The sequence below is a fragment of the Varanus komodoensis genome, unplaced genomic scaffold (genome assembly GCF_004798865.1).
Source record: "Varanus komodoensis strain SLA01 unplaced genomic scaffold, ASM479886v1 scaffold4, whole genome shotgun sequence".
NCBI lineage: Eukaryota > Metazoa > Chordata > Lepidosauria > Squamata > Varanidae > Varanus > Varanus komodoensis.
This window is the reverse complement of record NW_025335941.1, coordinates 21623665-21648110: the sequence shown is the minus strand read 5'-3', so window position 1 is coordinate 21648110 and position 24446 is coordinate 21623665. Positions and strand designations below refer to the sequence as shown.

At 39.7% G+C, this 24446-nt stretch overlaps 1 protein-coding gene across 3 annotated transcripts; it reads right to left on the bottom strand.

Annotated features, from left to right (window-relative positions):
• Positions 1-2294: 2294 nt before the first annotated feature.
• On the bottom strand, positions 2295-24417 carry LIPI (lipase I). 3 transcript variants are annotated; one of them, XM_044442419.1, is made up of 11 exons: positions 24347-24417; positions 19421-19546; positions 17648-18021; positions 16274-16382; positions 15884-15985; positions 14791-14880; positions 13776-13943; positions 11603-11698; positions 10276-10387; positions 6423-6596; positions 2295-4212 (listed from the first exon to the last, which is right to left on the bottom strand). In XM_044442419.1, the coding sequence occupies exons 2-11, from the start codon at positions 19506-19508 to the stop codon at positions 4125-4127; spliced, it is 1401 nt and encodes a 466-aa protein (XP_044298354.1). In that variant the 5' UTR covers positions 19509-19546; positions 24347-24417; the 3' UTR covers positions 2295-4124. The 3 variants fall into 3 exon arrangements, with proteins under 3 accessions (XP_044298354.1, XP_044298356.1, XP_044298355.1); XM_044442421.1 differs by lacking the exons at positions 6423-6596; positions 24347-24417 and having other exon boundaries at positions 19421-19851; XM_044442420.1 differs by lacking the exons at positions 14791-14880; positions 24347-24417 and having other exon boundaries at positions 19421-19850.
• Positions 24418-24446: the final 29 nt, after the last annotated feature.

The window sequence follows — 24446 nt, the reverse complement described above, 5'->3', positions numbered from 1 at the left end:
AGGGTGCCCAATACCCAGTATTTTAATAGAAATGCAACTATGCTGTCCATGTGCTCAAAGCTGAAGAGACACTTCAAGGCCCTTGTCTCCTTTCCTTGAGGGTCAGTCTGGAACTGTGAACGTAGAGCTGTCCTCTGGAAAGTAAGACACATGCCCAATCTGGGTGGCCTGCTCAAAATGTTAGTATTGGCTTAGATCCAGTTAGGCTCAAAATGTTAGTATTGGCTTAGATCCAGAATTGTGCTTAGAATAGGCCCCACTGAAATTGTAAGATGACTTGAGACTTAGTTGGGATTAAATTCATTCTTACAGGTTTACTCTTAAATATTTCTGAATTAAGATGACACTAGTGTTATAAGGGCAGCAAACTATATCTGGATTCACAAGAATGGGGTAATATTGTTGTTATAAATTCATCATCATCATTACATTTCTATACTTCCTGTAGACAAAGTTCTCCAGGTAGTTTACCACAAAGTATAAAAACAATAAAATACAATAGCATTAAAAGCATTAACAAGGAATCAAAAATAATTTTAAAATAGCATAAAATATTAAAATACAATAAAAAGAGAATTAAAAAGTCCCGGCACCTGGAATAAAAGAAAGGCACCTGGATAATCATGTCAGAGAATGCCCAGCGAGGTCTTTAAAGGCCTCTGCAAAGAGGTCAGTCTTAACCTGGCACCAAAAAGATGGCAAATTGGGAGCCAAGTTGGCTGTAGCAGGGAGCTTGTTTATTAGATTTAATAAGGGTGGTTTATTGGATTTATATCCTGCCTTCTTTTTTCTTCTAAAGAACTCAAATTAGTTAGATCATTCTCTTCTTTCTGCAATCAATCTTATCCCCACAACAACCAACCTGTGACGTGGGTTGTGCTGAGAGTCTATGATTAGCCCAAAGTCACCCAGTTGACTCCATAACTGAGTGGGGACTAGAACCCATGTCTCCTGAGTCCCAGTCCTGCTCTCTTAATACAATGATGATGATGATGATGATGATGATGATGATGATGATGTGCAATAATATTGCCAGATGTATCCACTTCCACTTGCCTCACTTAATAAACACTAAAAGAAAAACCCTGCCAAAATCCTTCCAAGCATCCTAACCACGACTGCAAAACAGATTTAAGTACTTTACTGCAAATGAGTGCTAATGAGGTCTTTTTGTCATTGCTGTAATAAACTAGCTCCAGATTCTGCACTTACTCCTGGGATGTATTTTCTTTAGACGAAGAGACACCTTCCATTATTGTTAAAAAGAAATTAGTTTTGTTGTTTAATTAAGAATTAGGGCTGCTGCCAAATGCTAGCTTCTCTTTTGATGGTGTGGGGATTTTGGCCTCCTATTTACAGGATAGAATTTCCATACAAGAATTCTCAGGATTTTTTACACTTTCATTTGGCTCTGCTCTCTGGCTATGAAAGTCCATCCAAAGCTCCTCCTTCTGACATCTTAAAAAAGCCAAACCTCCACTCATTGAAAACTCCTGCCAGAATTTGGTAAGAGAGGGATATGTATTGCCCTCTCCAAGAAAGATGGTCCATAGAAAGCCGGTTGCTACAGCAACATTCAAATATAGAATCACAGTGTCCACATTATCCTTTGCAGTTAGTACAAGATGCCACAAGAAAATGGAGCATACGCAAACTTGTCAAGAAGTCTGGAAATGATCTGTAGGCTGACAGCCAGAAATTCCAGGGATTGTTTGACCTGGTCACAGGCATGAATGAAGTTTGTCTCCTAAACCTGTTTCATTGATCTCTTTTTCAAAGCTCATTTTTCAGTCTTTCGTCTCCTGCGTTTTCCACCCCCACGTTTTCTATTGCTCCACATCTTTCTTTCATGCCCTTGGGTGGTGCAGAGCCCGCCAGAGTATAGCAACTATTCTTCCTGCTGTGTTCTCTAAGAATTTGTGTGTGTGTGTGTGTGTGTGTGTGTGTGTGTGTGTGTGTGTGTTTTCCTGGCATTACCCTTAAGCACAGTGATATAATTCCTCTCCTCTTCTCCTGCAGCTAGTCTAAGTAACTGTGTCCACAACAGAAGTCAGTGTACTACGCGTATCAGTGACTGTGCAGAGTGTTGCACTGGGACTGATGAATTTCAGGCGCTGGTCTGCAGTCCACCATGAAGTTCATTGGACGTCCAGCCTAACCTACTTGACAGCATTATTGTGTGAATACCATGGAAGAAGAGGAAGACCATGTAAGTCAGTTTGGGGTCTTTGCAAGAGGAAAAAAAGACAGAATATAAATGCAATAATACATTTTAAAAAATAACTAGAATACCATTGTCCTTCAATATTCTGTATTTATCCAGTCATGTTTCTTTTCATGTGTCCCTTGCATTCACCTACAAGAAAATAAGAAAAACCTTGCTGGATCAGGCCACAGTAGCCTTTCTGATGATCATGATGTGAGGGAGAACTTTACAGATAAAACTAGCAGTGGGAAGAGCTTACTTAAAGCAATAAAAAGGGTACATGATAAAGCCACAGTGAACACGCTTTCCTTCATCTTATTTCCTCTTTGTCAGTCCAATTTTTCAAGTATATTTTTCTGTTCTACTACTGGAGCCAGAAACGGAAGCATTGCCTGGAGTAATCAACTGTGGAAGCATGAAGGGTTCCATATGACTTCTGCACACTACCTGTACTGTTAAAAGTAAAAAAAAACCACATTTACAATATTTTGCTTTCTATATGAATTAGGTGGGATTATATACGAATTATGGCTCCATCAATTCTGGTCTGGATGTTAAAAACATCAATGACTCCCAAGAAGCTCATGAAAAGTATACTCCATGTTATTGTCACTGGCTCCAAAGAGAAATCTTTTCTGTATTACTTTAGTATTAGCAACATGCCCTTGGCTTAAAATAAATACAATTTAATTAAACATAAACTAAAAATATACATGGGTTAGGGTTGCATGAAAGCAGAAATTAAAGAGCTAGTGTCCTAATTATAAGTACATCTATTAGGAAATAAATCACATTGAGCTCTGTATACTTTAAAAAAATAAACACATGCATCATGTGTCAAAGAGCTACCTAAAATGCACAAGCTATTCCTACATTCTAGAAACTGATGTACACCCTGTGCAACCTTTGTGTGGCATGACTGGCTAGAGAGCGGCTTTTATGGATGTCAGCTTGAGTACCAAAATCAGCACTGGAGGCACTCATGGGGGTTGTATTATGGTGGTGGGGGATGTTGACAACAAAAGCAGGCAAGGCCAAGAACACCAGAAATGCCCTCAAACTCCAGCATATTTTATCTTGAGTCTCTTACTGCCAGTAATTAATCCTTAGGAGAGATATTTCAATCTTGTCAGAATAAAGAATTGGGCCCAAGCCAGGAAATCATCAGTGATTTATGGTTGGAGGGAAGGGGACATGACCACCCAGGAACTCCAGAGGATCAGATAGGGATGGCACATTTGGCCCATAGGGCTGTGAGGTTCAACATGCCTGGCTCTAGGGAGTAGGAATAGCTTGCATGTTCTAGAAAGACCCTTTACCTATTAAATAATCATAGGTATTGAATGCCTGACTAGGTCAACAGATTTTGGTTCTCTGGTCAGTTTGCACTATTCATATTGTATCAATTACTGCCCCAATCGTGCAAGTCCTTGTGAGTCTGTGGACCCCGATGTTCACAATACCCTGTTCACCAAAGATTTTCTTGTTCCATTGTACATAAGCCCAAAGGGTGGCCTGAACTCCCTGATCTCAAATTCACATTAAAAGGAACAACATCTGTCAAATACAAAACTTCAAAAAAACTATGTTCTTATGCACTGTAATTCTACACATAGCATCAAAGTTGTGTTCACTGTTAAGTTCAGTCAATTATTCTTGGGTGCCAGATTTGCAGTACAAGTCAGCATGGAAGATAATTCACAGCATTGATTCCCTTCTTGTCAATCGGCAGTGGATTGCAGGATGCATCTTAGCACATTACAACTTTTAATTTCTTGTCGAAGTTCAGTCTGATCCTCAAAAAGTAGCCATGTTGTTTGAAAATTTGTCTTCTTGGCCTTCATGCCATTTCTCATGGCTGTTGTAATCTTCATGTGTATAACATGCTTAAGAGAAAATACTTAAAGAGATAATCATTTCACATATTGGTCTTAAGGCATGGAATAGGCCTGAAGGTTGTTTCAGTATTATCCAACAGTATAAAATCATATCTACATAGCTGAATCCTGTATAGCAAGAAGGAAGATAATACATCATCACCAGAAAGCCAAGATATGCCATGTCATGTCATTTCATATCATAACATGTATATGTTTATATATAAATTATATGCTTCCACTTCTGTGTTCCACCAAGATCAACTGAGAGCGGTCTTCTAAGTACACTACCAATAGGCAAATAAGTTCCACTGTGATATGAAGAGAGACATTTTCAGTAGTTGTCTCTGAACACTGGCATTCTCTTAGGATGCCAAAGGCTAGTTTAAATAAAGTTATGCCATATTCCTTCCAGAAGAAGTAGCAACTCACAAGAGCAAGCCTAGATCTAGAAGGAGCACGAGACAATTTTACTCAAACTTGCTTTTGATGCACTGACAGTACCAAATTGGTTTGCACTGTTATTTTTGGTTTGCTTTGGCAGTTATTTTTTCAATAGACTTTCTTTCTAGAAACAATGAAGTCATCACAGTTTCCACTACATGATGAGCACACTGAAATCAAGAAGTGTTTTTCAGAGGGAAGGGATTGCTTGCCCTTTCTGGACATTGGCTATGAAAGCATTGGCTATATAATTAAAATCAATTATATTGCAGCTGAACTAGTTGTGAACTGGCCTGAAAGGGAAAATATCAAGTTTGAATCTGGAGAAGATTTGATGGATGTTTAGTGCTGTGCAAAGGATATTTGGTCTTATATTTGAGAGATACTTCTTTAAGGTAGAACAGCCAACATAAATGTAAATTCTTCCATCAGTATTCATAACAAAATAACTACAAAAGTTCCTTTGCTCTAAAGTGTGTTGAAACAAGGCGGGGGAAGCAGTCTTGCCACATGAGACCACTTTTCAAGATTGTTTTGCCATATGAATTAGGGGAATGAAGTCAGAATGTGTTGAATTTTCCCACAGAGCTTCTCACCTTCCAACTTGATACTGGAGACATCTCACAAATTAATATAAATTTTGGAATGTTATTCTCTCATGGCTGTATACTTTCTTATCTATTTTTGTTCTAATTTAATTAACATTTGGAGCTTGGTTAAGTACTCTTGTTTTTAACATATCTCCAAGTGTTTATGTAATTATAATTATTACGAATAACTACAGAAGCCATATGTGTGTTCACATAAATTTCACATATTTTACCAAACTGCAAGATGCAATTATGCAATTACAGCCTTTGACTGTATGATAATGAACTCTAGGCAATACAATAATTGAACTGTCATTTAAATAAAACATGAAAAATTGTGGATAAGCCCAAGAAAATACACATGCAGTCTAGCAAAGAAAACAATGCAAGACTATATCCAAAGGAGAATGCATTGCCATCCACACAGTTCTGGAGGTCTTGACCTAGCAAGTAACCTTCACTCATCCAGCCTCAGTTTTAATGCAGTCTTCTTAAACAGCATTCCTTTCAACACCTTTCATGAACAGAGAGACTCTGAGGGCTCCTGTTGCTAAACCTTGTTTCAGATCCAAACAGGCCTTCTTCACCTTCTGACATGCCTTACCTGCCCCCTGAACTGTCTATATTCAAGGTGCTGGTTATTACCTATAAAGCCCTAAATGGCTTGGGACCAGGATACCTAAAGGAACGCCTTTTTCCCTATTTGCTCTTCTGCCCCTTGAGATCGGGAACAGAAGCCCTCCTCCGGGAACCCTCTGTGAAAGATGTTAGAAGACAGAGTAGCCTGAGGAGGGCCTTCTCTGCGGTGGCACCCTGACTATGGAATGCGCTCCCCAGAGAGGTCCGCCTGGCACCATCATTATATGTTTTTCGGTGCCAGGTTAAGACCTTTTTATTTAATCAGTATTTTAATATATTTTAATATTGAATATTGTTGTTGCATTTTATTAACTTGCAGCCAGAGAGGGTTGTCAAATTGCCTATGTTGTTAGCCGTTCAGAGATGCAAATACAAATTTTATAAATAAATAAATGAATAAATATATTTATTACTTAATGTCTCCAGCTTTCATTAAACTCTGGGGGGTTCCTGAGAATTATGTTCTAAAGCAGCACTTGCAAGGAATAATAATAATAATATATTATTATTCTTGCAAGGAATAATAATATAATAAGTTATACCACTCCCATACCATGATGTTACAGACTCCAGGCTGCTTGTAGGACTTGCTCTACTGATAATCACATTCAGGACCATATAAATATATCCACCCAGAAGACCTTGAATAAAGTAATTAACACTTACCTTTCTGGATCTGACATAGATTTTAATCTCATTTGGAGGACCCTAAGCTTGTACTTTGGGCCTATTACATTCTTTGTAGAAAATGTTAAGGCAATTTTTGATACACTGTGGAAATCCAAATAAAATCCAGCCAATATATTGGTTTGCTTATATTGCTGAAATGTGGCTGCATCACTAAAGAAAAAGCAAGATGCATGGTTACACTGACACCTAGATGCATGCAATACATTTACAATAATACAAGTTGACTAGCTTGTGAGGATCATTCTACTCTAAGTCTGCATAACATGAATGCCAGCCAGCCAAACCGCCCAACCCGTATGCATTCCGGCCAGCTAACTGAAAACTTTTCTCTTTTTTGCAGTTCCAGGCAGTGGGCTGGCCATACAGTTCGCCATTTTGGGGTTTGGTCTGGGAAATGTCCATTTTTCAGAATATTACTCTAAAAATCCAAAATTCACAGATGCTGTGCAAGTATGCACTGTTTCAATTTTTTTCCAGTATTGCACATTACTAACCAGTTTTAGTCTATTGCAACCAATGCATCACACTGTTTTTGCTTGGTGGCAGCAGGACAACTGTGTACCATTGAGGCTGGCTTGGGGAAGAAGGAAGGGAAAGAAGAGGAGGAAATGTCTCAGGCATTTAAATCCTTCCTCTCCCTGGGCATTATGAGCTACTGGGCTGATATGTGGCTGCTACAAGCTCCTAAAGCAAGGACAGCTGATGCCACTTACAGACAGTGGAAAGTGGCAGACCACCCCAAGGACTAAGCAGTGAATTCAGATGCCATATCCAGTGAGGAGCAGGCATGGTCACAACAGCCTGGAATGCTATTTGGGAGGAAGGCACTGAGTGTGGCAGAGACAGAGAGAGGAGTGCAGATGGACTGTGTGGGAGGAAAGTGCATAGGTGGAGGGAGGAAGCCAAAGGAAAGCAAGGGTAGGAGAGAGGAGAAGCAGAGCAAATGAAGGGGGAAAGAGACAACTGGAAGGAGTATCAGTTTATGGAGCTAATGGTGTGAGAACAACCATGTTGACTAGCCAAATCCAAAATCTATTTTACTGAATGCTGCTGAGTTCCATTACTGCTTTAAAGTAATTACACTTCTACCTTCCTTGTCCACCCATAAAATGTTCCTTCTTTCCCCAGCCCTCTTCCAGAAAAGCCCACCCTGGAAAAAAATTATTGTGGACTGATTGTCATGCAAATAATCAACTGTGAGCCCAGAAATATGATCAGGGTCATTATTAGTTACTGGATGCCATCTCCAAGTGTGTCTAGCAGACAGTGAGGAAGGTTATTCTTCCCCTTCCAGCTGTGAACTGTTTTAGGCTCACTGCAGGTGCCCCTTCCCTGCATACACATTTTTTGGATAGTACAAAAGCCAATTGTCAGAAGGCAATTTGTCAATATAGTCATGGGGCTCACTAACCAAATCCAGCTACCAGGGATGTGGTTGATCACCTCAATGGTCACCTTGATCCCAAACCTTTATCTTCAGAAGAAAAGGCTTCTGAGGTGACTATCAGGCAGAGGATTCAATTACAGGAATTCAATTATCTTCAGCTTTTCCAGGACTCAGTTGTTCTGGAGGCCCCAGGGACCTGCCCCACTACAGCCAAAGGAGGTCACATTGCCATTCACAGACTCTGAAGACACCTGCTTGCCACAGCCACTCCCTTGGCACTGTGGCCTTAAGGGGAGGCCACTTTAAGATAAGTACATCTAATCAATAGGGATGCAGTGGGGACAGCGTAAAGGAAGCCAAACTCCTAAGGTGGCTGCTTCTTGGAACAACATGTCCTCAAGCTAGCCTGGCTTCCAGCCCACTCAGAGTCCTCCATGATGTTGTCATATTGGCATTTATTGGCTTCCTAAGAAACCAAAATCTTGGTAAACACCCATCCATGGTGGAGCCCTGTAATCCAGGCAGCAATTATGCTAAACTATGGGTCCTCAAACTATGGCCCAGGGGCCAGATCCAGCCCGCCATGCCCATTTGGACCCACTACGTGCGTACCCGTACCCACGCACACCCTCGCTGCCACCCACCTCAGCCCGCAAATGAGGAGGCAGCAGTTTGCTCACTTGGAGAAAACCATCTCCAAGCGAGCAAGCCGCTGCCTCATGTGCCCACCTCACAGCACCGGCCCACCCCCGCCTCACCTCCCCTCCCCTCCCCTCACCGTGCGCACACCTGCCCACACCTCGCCTCCCCTCTCCATGCGCCCCGCCTCAGCATGCGTGCCTCACGCACTGCCGCCACCCTGGCCCATGAGCACCACCCGCACCACCTTTCAGGCCCATGCCCAGCACCGGCCCCTTTTAACTGGCCCCCTGGTTAAAAAGTTTGAGGACCCCTGTGCTAAGCAATTCCGTGAAAAAGCTAAGCAGTGTGGCTTCTTCAAGGAACAAGGCATGCTGCACTTGAAAGACACTCCTGCTCACCATGGCTTGTTTTACCCCTCCCTTTTCCTTGGTCTTCCAGCCAGTATCTCAATGTCCTTTATGAGAGAACCTATCTGGTTTTTCTCTCCCCACCTCAATATTTAACTCTTTAACCATTAGTTTGGAAGAGGATTCAATTACAGGAATTCAATTATCTTCAGCTTTTCTAGGACAGTTCTCCAAGAGGCCCCCAGGGACTTTAACTGCTCCATCATGGTAGATGAGCTAAATTCCATTACTCCCTAGCCCTTCCATTTCCACAAGATCCCCTCTATCCAATTCCCAGCTCTTAAATTTGTGCATATTTCCCACTCCTCATTTTTTGAATATGTTTCCAACAGCTTAAAAATACTTAAATGCATGGCATTTGTTCAAAATGGAACAAATAGACACCAGAACTAGTGGTTCCATTCTCTATACACTGTTCAACCATCATCTAAGGGGATTTTAAAAAAAACTGCCAGGAACTCTCAGTAAGCACAGAAATAATTGCTACAGGAATCTATTAAAGTGATGATGTTGGGGGAAGTTACTATTATCCCTTTGTGGAGTTGCTGGACATTCAGAGGGAGCATTGAATAGCTACAAGGCACTGAAACATGTCAGTTCAATACTTAAAAGTGACAGGCTCACATTACCAAAGGGGATATATTATCTCCACTTCTTTTTCATGCAACTACTCTTGCCACTCCCATGTCTACTTGGGTGCTTTTCAGTTGACAATCACTAATTGTTCCCTAGTAACTGTACACAAATTAGTCTATATGCAGTCAGTCTATCAGTTTCCATATATGCTATCTACTTACTTCTTCCTTTGACAGTAGAAACATACAAGGAACTTGACCAAGCAAGACTTCATAAAACAGACAGCCATACAAGCATAGCTGCCCAAGACTAACAATAATAGCAATAACAAGGAGGAGGAGGAGAGGAACACCAGCAGCAGAACAACAAGAACACTGCTGGGCTGTGCTCGTGATTTCACGAGGTGAAATCGTGAAGAGCAGTAGGAGTTCACCTTAACCCACAATGAATTTCCTTTCCCAGTTTCAGGCAATATGAAAATCTATCACAGATCAAACAACACCTAGAACAAACCATGGGTTGTCAGGATAGTTTGTTGCTCAAAACTAAGCCACCGTATAAGTAGTGGTCTGGTTCAGATAACACAATAACCTACTGTGACTAGCTACCCACGATGTATTGTGTCATGTAACCAGTACATTATTTGCATTTTGTGAGGTTTCTGCATATCTATCTTCTAACTTGCAGGCCATCCAAAAGGAATTTACTGGTAATAAGCCTAATATAGCTGAATGGAACTAAGTTCCAAGTTAGGTGCACTAATGATTATAGCAAAAGCTTGCCTTGCTTAAAGAAAGGACAAATTAATAAAACTTACCTCTTAATTTTGGATTCTGTGATATTTCCTGCATTATCTATAATTTTGATATTTATGAAACCATTTCTATTGCTTTTGTTCCAGGTAATAATATCCACAGAGTAATGATACACTAGTGGGAGAGGGAAAAGAAAGATAAACTAATACAAAATGAGTATATACTCAGCAGAATGCACACTCAGCTGAGCTGTCCTTCCTCTAGAGGCAAGAACCCCAGGAGGAACTTCAGCCTGAGAGCACATGGAAGACTTTTGCAACTGAAATAAAATAGAACTTACAAACAAAGCAGAATGGAAGCAAATGGACTTCTATAGTAACTATCCAAAGTACTGATCTTACATCCAGAGAGCAATGACATGAACTCTCATAAGGCCAGAGGCTGCTTTCAGTTCAGCTAAACTCTGAATTCAAAGCTGCCTGCTGCCTACCTTTTCCCCATCTCCAAATTCAAAGTGCCAACTGCCTCTAGCAATCCGGCTCCCCTGCAGACTGTGATAAGCATCATATTCTAATGGCTTGAGGAAAAAACCTGGACTATAAAGAACCATTCAAGCCCCTTTGTTATCTCCCTGATCACTCATCAAGTTTGCCAAGAAAATCTTCAGCAATAGGCCCATTCGGGCTCATTGAGACAGCCAAACTCATAACATGATGTGTGCTACATTATATTGTGTGCTGCTGCAGGAGAGTCTAACGGCATTTTGTTCTTGGATAACATTACATTTGATGACATTAAAATTATAGCATTCTGCTTGCACTGCTGTGTCTTGTGTCTACTGCAGAAGAAGCTCTAGGAAGTAACAGTTTAGATATAATAATTGTATCCTTAGGTCATGTGGAGAAGCAGAATCACTGGTGGTCCCACCGGGCATTCCCATTTTTCTGCTTCCGACTGAATATGCCTCTTCAATTTTCAGATTTTAAAAATCCACAATTGAAGTAAGTATGTGAAACTGACACTGACATACATCTCAAGCCATAGGGCTTATGATGGACAGTAGTAAATCTTTGGTTAATGTGCCCATATTTCACTATATTTTTCTTCTTGAAATTCATCTTTTTATGATTATCCAATGCAAATCCAGCCCTTTTCCATTAACGTATCTGCTCATTTGTCATCTTTTACCAGGTTGCCCAAATCATTTCCTGCTTTTACCATTTTACTCCTCCTGCTTTTAGCACAATAGCATTTCAGAAATGAAACGGCAACAAAGAACTAAGCCTAATCAAGAATGTGCCAAACTGGGCAGTAAGAAGTATGGGGAGAGGGGCTTTCTCTAGATAATGAAAACTGGGGTAAGTGTAAGGAGAATGGTTTATCACTTACTGCAGAATGGTTCTTTGTCTGCAGTGTCAAAGTAAGCTGTTGTCACTGGAGGTTTCTTTTCAATTAAATGGTTCTTCCATTGATCAGCATAATAACCTGAAATTTATATTGTAATAAGTTCAACAGAAAATTAACAACAGGAAGATGAAATCCTAAAGATAGATTTAATGTTCTGGGAAATCAAAATTGAGATCAAGACACAAGAACTTGGGCTCAAGTAATGAATGCTACACTCTGAAGTAAGCTGGATGAATTTGTAACTTCCAACACTCCAGCTAAAAAAATGGATATTCGTTTCAGTTTAACTATTAGTTATCTGGCTTTATATGATTTCCAGGGTTCTGTGGGACACAGCAGAGAATGCCATCCATTCACTTGGAAACTAGACGTTTCTTCCTTGGCTCATTCCCCATCGGAAGTGATACTTACAGTTTCTACATATGAAGAATTCCAGTTAGATCAAATCCAGCCCAACATTTGCCAAAATCAATACATAACATAAAAATAAGCAAACATCAGGGCAAATGATACATTCAGTTGTTAATGTTACCTGTGATCAATGGTGTATTTCATGGGGCAAGTTTAAGACACTGATTACCCTGTCATATTAAAATTGATCTAGCATTGAATTATCTGACTGCATGCTAATTACTTTTACAAGTTAAAGTATGTCTTGTTCTTAATTAGCCAAATAATCTTTCATTTTAAGCCATGCATTCAGCAAAATGAAAAACTAACTGTGGTGTTTCAGGAGTCTAGGACTTCATATTAATTTAGAATACCGTATTTCCCTGGGATCGGGTTTTGGGAAATGCAACAGTGGGATTTCTTGTACATGTTTAAGTGGCTCCCAAAAAATCCTATTTATTAGAAAACCTGGTCAATAAGCTGCAGTGTATGTGTTATGGATCTCTCAGTGCAGTCCTTAGTTGGTCTTATTAGAGACCTGAAGGCCAAAGAGACTTCTGGAAGCCTGAAGGATTCTATGTGCATGTGTGTTACCATGATGAGAAAGCCTATGAGAAAGACAGAGGCCTAGCACACAAATAGAGCACCTGCTATTTTGAGACACTGGATCACTGTCTTCTCTGAAGAACAATTAGTATGGCTGAGCTGCTGGAAGAGGCAATAAAGCTGTACAGCTATGATTTTATTTGACCTCATAAATCACCATTCATGGTTGGAAGTGAGCCAACTGCCTACTCATAGTGGGAGGTATCTTGATGATGTGGCACATCATACCTTCTTGCTCACTAATTGCAACACACTTGTATAAGGATAATGGGAGTTAATATGTGAGAGGTTCAATGTACAATTATTAAATTCATGGATGATCCTGAAATGCACTTCATTCAGCATCCAAAGTCTTTGTTATAAGGAGGCACAAATTGGCACATGTTTTGAGTGCCAATTAACGATCTGTCTTTTCACTCAGGTCTTCTCTTGGAGTTTGTACTGCTCAGTTTATTCATTCTAAATGTTTTAATTATTTTTATTATTTTAAATTAACTGAGCTTGTTTTCATTTTCTGTTTTGAATGTTTTATCTGTGTATGTTAAGTATTTTAAATTTGTATGTTGAAAACTACATTAAAATCTCTTTTTAGTTCAGATCAAGCAGTCTATACATTTTGATTAAATAAATGCTTCTTGAAAGTACCTAACATTTTGTTACTTTTTCTAGGACACACAATTACGGTTGTGTATCTCTAAAGAGTACTTTTGAAGATGCACAACAATGATGGAGAGAACTACTTTCTATACAAATTGTTATACCTCTTATAACAACTGCTTCCTTTGGCAATGGAATTTCTAACACAGGACTAACATAAGGCAGTCCAAGTGTATGTGGCACCTGAAAAGTATTGTGATAGCGACCAAGCAACCTTTCTTTTTATACAAAGATCTGGTCCACAATGGTTGGTAAATAGTGGGTGCCTCCAGATGATGCTTTTCCGGTACCAACCCTGAGTCATTCAAAATATCTTACAGAAGGTTCAAAAGTTGTAGTCTTTGACGCATAACCCTCTTGTCTTTTTCCCACTGTCCCCTCTTCTTTTTTCTTACTGCTTCAGGGTAGCAGGAAGTGCATAAGAGTATCTCCAGTATAACACAGCTGTTTGAAACTATCCTAACATACCATTTCCACTTGTGAGATAATGCTTAATTCTTACCCAGTATCGGGCATGGAAGTGGGTGGAAAGCTTCACAGCTCACACATTTTCCATTTGTAAAATCCTCATATGAATCACAAGGGTATGCATATATATGACAATTGTGTTTCAAGGATGCCATGTACAAAAAAACAGATCTCTGATGGTCACATTTGAAATACTGAGTCCCTTTGAGACACAAAGAAAGAATGCAATGTTACATAACTGTTATAAAAATGGTAATATTAATAGAGCAAGAAATCAATTCCAAGTAGATACATACTTCCCTTTTATGGAAATATAATGTAGTTTCTTTGGTTTTCGGACTGAGACTGGTTTTTATCTAAGCAAATAAGGCTTGTAAACTATTGAGAAAGCAGATCTGCTAAAAACGCTGTCTGGCAAACATTTTAGTACCATGCACTGAACATTGGTATTAGACATGTTAAACATGCCTCATGGAGAGTCCCAGCTGAGAAATTTCTCTGTGGAACACTTAACATGTATCTAGATGTAGTTATTTTACAGATGTTATTGTAAATGTGACATGATAAAGTCTATATGGCATTTTTGGCAATCACTTTATGATTCTAAAAATGAAACTTTTTACCCAGCTTCAAAATACTACTAGCTTCATTTTCCAATTACTGGACAAGGCATAGAAAAGAATAGTAGTATTTATCTTTTCTTTCCATAAGTGGCAGCCTCAGTTAGAACTGACAACAGCCTTTGAGATAGTCCGGCAGGATTTACATAGGAAAGCTCCAGCACTGGTGCTCTTCCCTTTAACTTCAAAAGTGGGAATGACACCATCAAACATGCATGTAAAGAATATCAGTCGGGATATTTTCACATCCTGCCAGAAGAACTAAATTATCTCACCATGTCAAGTCACCCCGCTTTGCTAATGCTATTCAGAGAATCAGAATAATTTTCACCCACCCACCCACCCTGCCCATCAATGAAAGACCCGCTGACTCCAGGTCAGGCCCTTCCTGATCTTCACATCCTTTATAAGTAACTTATCTGCATTTACCACTTAATATTGTTTTGGGACATCCAGGTTGATCTTTTCCTCCATTAGGGTAGAAATCAATGTTTCCCAAGGGCTTTCTATAACCAAAAGCTTAAAAAAAATACATGAATGAAGGAAAATACAGAAGGAATTTCAGAATAAATGTGATAATGCATAGCAAGCACAAAAAGCTAATCCAAAATATTCAAGCACTTCTTCTGTTTTCCCATTTGCATATTTGCCAGGATGTTTTAAAAAATGAAAGACAGAAAAGATGGTACCCAAGGTTTTGGAGGTTTAGTGCATTGTGATTCGGAAGACTTTTGAAGTCATAGCACCCATTCTCAATCACTATGATTAAGGCAGCTGCCAACTCTTCTGATTTTGTTTTTGGTGTCTACTAAAAACATACCTTTTCTAAAAGACATTTCCAGAAAGGTACTCTTGCCTATATATTACTTAGAAATGTCCTTGAGCTAAATGATTCATAATATTGCTAAATAAGTAAATAAGAATGAAGAGATTGAGTCAGAAAAGAAAACAAAGAAAAAGAAGAAAACAGAAAAGAGCTAGAACTTACATTCCCGCAAAGGCATCAAAAAGTGAAGCACTTTTGTTATCAAAATGTAATTCATGGATGCACAGGGGACTGGGGAGCATGTTTTTGCAAATTCAGATACTCACAGTCTTCAGTTACATGAAGCCAAATTGCCAAAGGGATGATAGCTATATGAACAATATTTTGGACAGAATATATGGGTGTTTTAGCAGTGACGGCTAGGCAGGATACAACAGCTGAACAGGACTGATACTGTCTCCTTCGCGATAACTGATGGCCCTTTTCTAAGACAAGCACAAAGTCTTGCAAATGTCATCACTAGCTAGGATTAGAAGAACATGAGAAAAATCTTCCTGAATTAACAGATTCTGAGCTATTGAAAAGTTCGATAATTTCAGAAACATATTTTTGGGTGCAGCAGCAGAACTTGCAATCTGAAGTTAAGAAAAAAAATCACACAGGATGTGGTCAAGCCTTTCAGCACACTGGAAGTAGCATTCACCTTCCAGATTTAAGCTTGCCATAGCTGGAAATCCAAAACTGTGTAATAATTACCATCAATATCCGAATGAATAACATCTACAAACTGGGCATCAGTGTGATCCAGTCTTTCACTGGGGGACTTCCCAGTAAATGATGGCCCTGCTGGGTCAAGCCCTGACATGAAAAAATAAACATATTTAGTAAGGTTGGTAGTTTAAAAACTAATAAGCAGAAGCAGACCGTGCTAGGCCAAGACATGCCACTACTTAGGCTACTTAGAGAGAGGTAGCAAAGCAGTGGAAGACAGAATTGTGTGCGCCGCACAGCCTGCTCATGTCCCCTTCAAGCTGGCTTGATTACGAAAGATAGAGAAGGCTGCCCCACTGCCAGTCTAGTAGCCAATCAGAGCAGGTTCTGTGCATGGCATGGGCCTGGGAATGGCTCCCATTTTGTAAGTCTTACCTGTAATTCTGCCAATTTTGCCATGGTATGCTTTTCCAACAAATCCAGCTATATGAGCCCCAAGGCTCACTCCAATCATGTAAATGGAGTCGAGTGAAAGTCCATTTGCCTGTCAGTAAATACACAGGGATAGAAGGTGAAGAAAATGTGAACTGCAGATGATTTCGTAAAATCAGGTAAACATGGTTTAATCAGAGATTTATTCCTCCAACTTGTTCAGAAAGCGCACACACATTTACTTTCTTAGAGTGCTCTCCTGGCTTGTGCTGTCATGGGAATGCTAATCACATGCCACAGCCCTCTAGGAATGGCAATTGCCAGCACCAACTGGCAGCCCTCATCTCCATCCCAGTGAACATACAAAGGAACAAGACAGGGGTTTAGATTGGGAACAACTGCCCCATAATTTGCAAGAAACAAATTGAGAACATTAACCTTAATAGTGAACAAAAGGCTGTTTGTCGGATGATCTGGCCACATAGCCACAAAAATCAATGAAATCAATTCAGCAGGAAAAAGGGCTTAACAGAAGTTCTGTGCATGCTACAATGTACCTGGGTTTCTAGTTCACAGAATCATGTGTAATCCACAAGAGTTTCAGTGAGAGTAAGGAATTTTAACATTCAAATAACTTTTACACTTGTACTTATGATGCAACTGGCTTTAAACATCTGTCCTTCTAAATACTGACTGTGCATGCACAGAATGTCATCTATACGGGAAAATATGTGGTGGGAAATGTGACTTGATGTGTAATACATCAAGAAAGTATAGGCTGAACAGATGTCTTTCATGCCTTACCTGAAGAGGTCAGAGACTTAATCTGGGACCTTCTGTACACAAAGCATATGCAAAGTTACAGCCGTTTCTGATTAGACTGTTTTCCTGCTATTGCAAACCTATCCAAATTGCACATGACAGATATATCAGGAGAAGAGTTACCAGAAGTGTGAAATCACTGCATAATTAAACATAATGGGGCCATCAGTTGACATTTGTAGTTTGTGTGCACTACCTCTTAGAAATGTTTCACCCATTTCCCTTTTTCTATACAGAAATAAATTGCATGTAGAAAATTGTATGAAAATTATGAGAGGATCAGGACCTGATCCTTTGTAAGCATGACCTGAAAAGATATGATTGGCCATGGACTCCCATCACTGACACACTTCACATGCATACAGACCAATACAGTGCAAATATTGAAGGTGACAGACTGGATATCACACATCCCGTTATACCTTCAGGCTGTGTACATTTCCCAAGAATGAACCAAGCTAATGTCATCAGTATAAGAAAGGAAAACTGTGTTAGGCTGGGCAATGTGAATGCTGCTATGGTGTCTAATATCTATGATGCACTTCATTTCCTTACCAACATTTGGTCAATAAAGTTCTTCAAGATTTCTACTACATTCTTAGCATTGTAAACAGCATTAGAATAAATTATGGTTGTGGCCCCCCGATTCCAGTCTACTATTATGACGTTGATGTCTCCTTTTTCAAGAAGTTGATCTTTAATTTCATAAATCCATACTGGAGGAGAACCTGTAAATCTGTAACCGTGGATAACCATGATCACTTTCTTGGTCAAATCTAGATGTGTAGAAGTTAGATTGAATTCATGGAGCTTCTCAGCACAGTCTTTGTTTCTTCTCGTGTACAAAAGCAGTTGCACTTTCAGATTTGTACCAATTACTGAATCTGCCACAGTAAGGTTAGTAAATGTAGGGCATTCTTGTCCTACAGCTGAAAAATGAAAAAAGAAAAGGAAGCCTTGGTCAGTTAGGCTGTTTAAACACACACACACACACACACACACACACAGAGAGAGAGAGAGAGAGAGAGAGCGAGCGAGCGAGCGAGCGCGGGAGCACATTTTATTTTTACTTTTTTGCAAGTCACCCAAGGAAGCCTATATGAGATTATCATGATCTTATTCATGGCAAACCTTTTAAGTAGCTTATAGTCAGAACTAGTTACTTCCCAAGGTCATTTAAGGTCCAAGAAATTTTTTGAACCAGTGAGAAATTGGTCTGGGTCCAAACACCCCCCCCATCTGTTACGATTATAATATATACTATCTATGTTTTCATTTGGATTAGAGATATTTTCAAAATATTTCCATGGTTTTTATCATCATGAAATACTTTTCTATTCTCCCACCTTTGTATCTAACAAGTGTGCTTACAGTTAATGACCTTCAGACAAGTTGTCACACAGCCCTGTTGCTGAGAAGTAAACTTCTTCCATGCCTACGCTCTGCTTGTCGGTTTTGGTACAAAGTGTGTATTTTTTCTAGTATGAATGGCTGTTTTCACTAGAGAGCTTGGCTTCAGCCTTGTCTCTTCTCCCTTCCTGTCATAAAATATCCTTGTAGCATCAAAAATCATCCTCTAGTCTGAAAATACTTACTATGTAACCTATTTGGATACAGACAAATTTAAAAGGTTAGCATAACATCTTTCCACTAAATATATCAGTCAACACCAAACAAACACCCACCCACAGTGGTCTCAGTTAGCTGTGTTTCTAAGTCAGCAAGAAGCATTTTATAAACATAATTTATTATTTGGCCGAATGGTTCATGAGAGAAGTAAATCATTACTAGTTGGTGTGTCTGTAACATGCTTAGGCTGCTTCAGTTTTATGTACACTTTCTTGAGAGTAAGTTCCATTACATTCAGTCCAAAGTATTTTGATTAAGCGTTTCTCAAATCAGGCATATTTTTAAAGTCATACGAACCTAGGAAGTCACTTGATTCCAAATCAGACCATTGGTCCATCCAGCCATGCAATTATTCCCTGCCTTTCTCAAGTAAAACCTGTTACCCGGAGGCACCAGGGAACCAACCTACTGTATGCATGACATTGAGCCAGTACACTGTAGCTACTCGATTACATCTCAGTAAAAGAGGGAGTTTTCCCAGATTTCACTTCAGGCAGATATTTTGTACCGAGTACCAACAATAAAAGTGAACCTGCGTTAATGAAAAAGATCTTTGTACGAGTTTCGAAAGAGACCCACTCATGAGGCTAGCACTGACAGTCATGACTCCAGTTGGTTTCAAGCGTTTGACATACTTGCTACCTTCCCTTCCCTATTTAAAAGCAAATAGCAGGAGAAACTTTCAAATGGCTGGCTTACCTGTGCTTATACAACATGCGGCGAAGAAGAGGAAGAAACACAACCCCACCATTGATAATGCTTGCAAAGCAGCGTGAAACATCCACATCAGAGAGGTTTCCTTCTTTCATGCTGGCTTTTATTTCTCTGTTAAGCGTCACAGATAAAAAAGGTGTGGTGCATAGTAGGAAGTGCACAGTAGAACAGTACGCTTTTGCAATTCCTGGCCCCTCCTTGCTAGCTTAAATAGGCAAGGCAAGGCAGTTTCAGTTTCCTCGGAATAGCTGTTTCTTCGAAATCACATTAACTTCTCTGACACACTAGAACCTGGTTTACAGGGCTTAATACAATAAGCATTGACTGAGAGAGGAAAGGGTTATTTTGCATATTTTGCCTTTTAGACTTAGAAGGAGTAAAAAAAGAAGAAAACAGAGAAACCCTTTTACCTGATTTCTTTGAAAGCCTACTGAACCACTGAACATTATAGAGCAAACAGTTCTGGCTAGAATATGCTTCAGAGTTGTAGGACTTTTTTTTTTTGTCTTAAACACACACAGAACTGTGTCTCTGGGAAATCCTGTGCAGGTTTAGGCAGAAAATGAAAGCCTACAGGTCTAAGTATTCCTAAGGCAGCCATGCTAGCTGGGAAATGTAAGTTTTAAGAGATAACATACATTTTAAAGGAAGTTCCTGCACTTGAAAGAATGTATTTCCTTTAAAACAGTGAATTATCAGCTGCTGACTCAAACTACCACCAGTGGCTTCAGGGAACCAAGTCTTTATGACTAATGGCAGAGTGGGAACTCAATTGATGAAATACTACAAAATAATGTTGTTTTTATGCAAGTTTAATTACATCTTTTACTGGGTAGATGCTAATTTCTAAAAAACAATAAAGGATGCACACTATAAAATTGGGGTATAATTTTTATACACAAATAAGAATTATTTCAAGATACATTGCCTCATATCAGAGCAAACCTGTGACAGCAAAGTACATCCATTAAGTAAAACCACTACAACCGGCTTGGAAGTCTGACAGCATACATTGTTTCTGTAGAAACACAGACATCATTTGTGAAATTTCATAACTCTTTATGCATAGCAAATGGATTGCTGTTGTGTGCCGCATGTATTTCTTTTATGCCCATGCACTGAGGCACACAAACAGAGACCTATGAATGTTAAAAGAGAATTAAGAGACCCAAGCAGGGGTGTTTACTAGGGTCCATACACCCTTCCCTGAAGGCACTCAAGAATCAACCAAAACACACAGTTACCACTTTCCACCACTAAGCGTGTTCAGGCCTGTTTGGTTGTCCTGTTAGTGTAATAGGGACAGTTACCTTGTCCCAATCTTTCATTATCAGGAACGCACAGCACAGAGAGAGTGAGAGGTAGGCAGGGATGGTCAAAACAAAAGTTATAATATTAAAAATAGCAAATGGATTTATCTAAGGAAGTCAGAACCAGAGGACAGTGCAATATGTAAGAGAATAAGGTACTTCAAACTCTGGCTAAGAAGCAGAAGGTACTTGCCTTAGCTGGGCATAAAGTGCAAACTTCATGCTTGCATCTTTATGGGATTCTTAAGTTAAACCAAGTGTCTGGGATTTTACATAATCAGTTATGAAGTCCAACACATGAGTAGGTCTGAGAATTTGATCCATGTTGGAACAGGACTACAGTCCGACAGCAAAACAATGGGAAAGGACTGTGACCAGAAAATATGCCAGACAGTCTGCATAATAAACAGCTAAGCTGTGTCATAGACCAAAACGTACTATCTTGAAATAGGAACAGGATTCAGAGTTCTTTGAACCAATGCAAGTGCTGGTATAATCAAGCTGCCTGACTTTTCAGCTCCCTTTGAAAACAATTTGGTTTGAACACATTAGTTTGCACACCAAACTAATGCTGAACCATATGGCCACTTGGTTAGCAACACACTTCTAACTAATCCACTCTTCCCTTGGGCAGGACATTCCTTAAAAAAGGATTAGGCAAATTAATGCCACATAAGCCTACCAATGACTATATATTGTCTCCTGTAATGGAAAGGTATGTCTCTCAATACCAGTCGTTGGAGAATATTGTGTTCATTTCTTGCTTGTGGGGGCTTTCCATAAGCACTCGGTTGGCTGTAGTGTGGACCAAATGTTGAGCAAGATGGACCTTTGGTTTACTTGAACATGGCTCTTCTTATGATCCTACATGTCCCACTATTAACTTGGTTCCTCTGACTAAGCTACAGGTTGTTGTAGAGAAAGATGGCCATTTCTTTTAAATTGGAGAAATTTGTGAACACTTTGCCCTTATAGAATGAATCTGTAAAAAAATCAACATATGCATTAGCAAGATGCCTTATCTCATCATTCCATAACCTGGTGATATCCAGATGTTTTGAATCAAAAGTCTCAGCATTCCTCACCATTGGCCAAGCCTTCTGGTGCTGAAGTTCAAAGCATATCAATAGTAACTACTCCTGATGGCCATGTCACCTCCAGCATCAGAAGCAGCATCCCTATGGATATGACTTGCTGAAGAAGAGGTCCACCTGGCACCGTCGTTATTTGTTTTTCGACGCCAGGCGAAGACCTTTTTATTTAAACATCATTTTAATTGTTAATATTATTTGCTTATTTTATCTGGCCAGGGCGACCAGATATATATAAAATATAAAACAAATTAACAATATAAAATATTTTGAATTATATTTTAATTTTATGTTGTGAGCCGCCCCGAGGCTTCGGCGAATGGGGCGGCATAGAAATGTGTTAAATAAATAAATAAATAAATCAGCTGGTGCACTCATAATCTGCTTGTGAGTTTTCTGTGGGCAGCTGGTTGGCCAATGTGTGAACAGAAAGCTGGACTACCACATATACAATTTGCATCAAAGATGTGGTTAATATTTTGGTGCATTTATATACATCAGGCATATAAGACAATTCCCAATTTTGCTATTTTTTGTTTCAAGGATTATCTTATATCTTGGTATATACAGTAGATAGACCCTTGGTCTGATCCAAAATGATTCTTATTTTCATTTGAAGGGTACCAGTTTCATGAAGGTTCCCTTAGCTTATAATCAAGAAAAACATTTAAGGTACATAATTGTACTGATGGAACTTCTTCCAGCAGGCAATTAAATTACTGGAAGCAACTTGTACTAAACTTAATTAAATGAGAATCTATTTTAGCTTAAATCATTTACACAAGTGATTAAAGATAACTTTACTGATATTGAAGTATTCCTAGAAGTACTAATACCGAAGTACTTAAAACCTATCACAGAATAGTAGGGCTGGAAGAGGCCAGGCCATTGAATCCAACCCCCTGCTCAGCACAGGGCTTCCAGTTAAACCATCCCTCTCAGATGTCTGTCCAGTTGCATCTTGATAGCCTCTAGTGAGAGCTCACAACCTCCCTAAGTCATTGGTCCCAGTATCCTACTGCTCTAACAAAATGAAGTCTTCTTACAATATCAGGATATACCACATGATGGCAGTCAAAGATCAGGAATTTTCCAGTTCTCTTTTCTAAATCTCAACACACAATACCACTGAAATTAATTTGACAGTGGAATAGTTGCAACTCCTGCAACATTTTAAAGTTATGTTTAAGACATATATGGAGATAATCCTATTTTTGATGTCTTCAACTCAGAAATCATAAACCAAGCTGAAAAAGTGCTGCTTGAATTTACATATTAAACATGTTTGCTTAAATAAAAATATAATCCCCTTTCATACCTTACAAATGTATTCTTCCTCCTAACTACATGTGAGGTTTACGAACATTTCAACTGCAGCTATGATCAAGGTTTTCTGGGAGTAGAATAATAAAATTGAAATTTTAGGGGGAAAGTATGTGAAATTAGGTGTAGAGAGAAAAGTGGGGTTGCTGGGGGGGGGGGGGCTCAAGGATATCCAGGGTAACTCAGAGAGGATACAGCACATGATGGGCAATGCAATGAAACCAATCAAAGAAAGGGTTTCCAGTGTAAGTAGACTGAGAACCCTACTCTATTGAGCTCCATTTGACAAGTTCAGAATGGCTGCCTTGGGCATTACTTTCTGCCATTCTGAAATGAAGCTTGTTGGATGATGAAGGGTGATGGAGAAATTTAAGTTCACACCAGGACTGAGATGAAAAACCAAAGATTTCTTTATTTAAAATAGCCAGACAGATCGACCATGTGCAAAGGAAAGATTTCAAACCAAACTTCCACCCACCTCTGCCAGTGTACATGTAGGCAAAAAATATATATAGAAGATTAGGAAGTGTGCACCCACCAATACAAATCAAGTTCTATGAAAAATTCTATCAGGCAGAGAGAGCACCATTTTAAATTACACGTTGCACCACAATCTCTAGCAACTACATTGTGTTCCTCATTCTGCCACATACACGTTTTTGAAACAGTCTGTCCTTGGGAAATTTTACTGTCTTTGCCTGCCTCAAAAATGCTGTTTGCCTTATCATCCAGTTCAAGGAGACTTTGTAAACCTTCTTTCTCAAAGGGAACTATCCTTTAGTCCGCTGTTATTGCAGAAACAATGATGTAAGATCCCATATACAAATAGGTGTGGTATTGGAGACAACTTTCTTTAATGGACACTATTAAAAACGTAGCATTATCAATGCCGGATACTTTCTGCATTTCATTTCCCCCCGACTTCATGCATCGGATGAGGCGGCCTCTGGTCTACGAAGCGTCTTCCAGCCGTCCCCAATCCACCCCCGCCCCCCAGCTATTTTGGAAACTTCCATTATATTGAACTGCTTGCCATGTTGGCTGAGGCTGATGGGTGCTGTAATCCAACACAACGGCAAGGCTGGCTTATGCCATAGTGAAGCGCAGGTCCGTCTTGCGCCTGCCCTTGCAGCAACAACATGACGCGGCCAAGCCTGTGCGGAACGCCACGTGAACCAGAACTCTACCTGCAGATAGACGCGCGGCCACCACGCCCTGCTCTTTGCGGCTCTGCCCGTGTTGCGCGCACGCGCCGCGTGCTTTACGGCCTCTCGACGCTATCCCCAG

What these genes read in the sequence shown, in the direction of transcription:
- LIPI (XM_044442419.1), bottom strand. Translation starts at nt 19,508, where the DNA reads ATGTGGATGTTTCACGCTGCTTTGCAAGCATTATCAATGGTGGGGTTG. An exon ending in CAAAATTGGCAGAATTACAG is followed by an intron (nt 15,986 to 16,273) that starts GTAAGACTTACA and finishes TTTTCATGTCAG; the next exon opens with GGCTTGACCCAGCAGGGCCA. An exon ending in ACAGAATCCAAAATTAAGAG is followed by an intron (nt 6,597 to 10,275) that starts GTAAGTTTTATT and finishes CTTTTTCTTTAG; the next exon opens with TGATGCAGCCACATTTCAGC.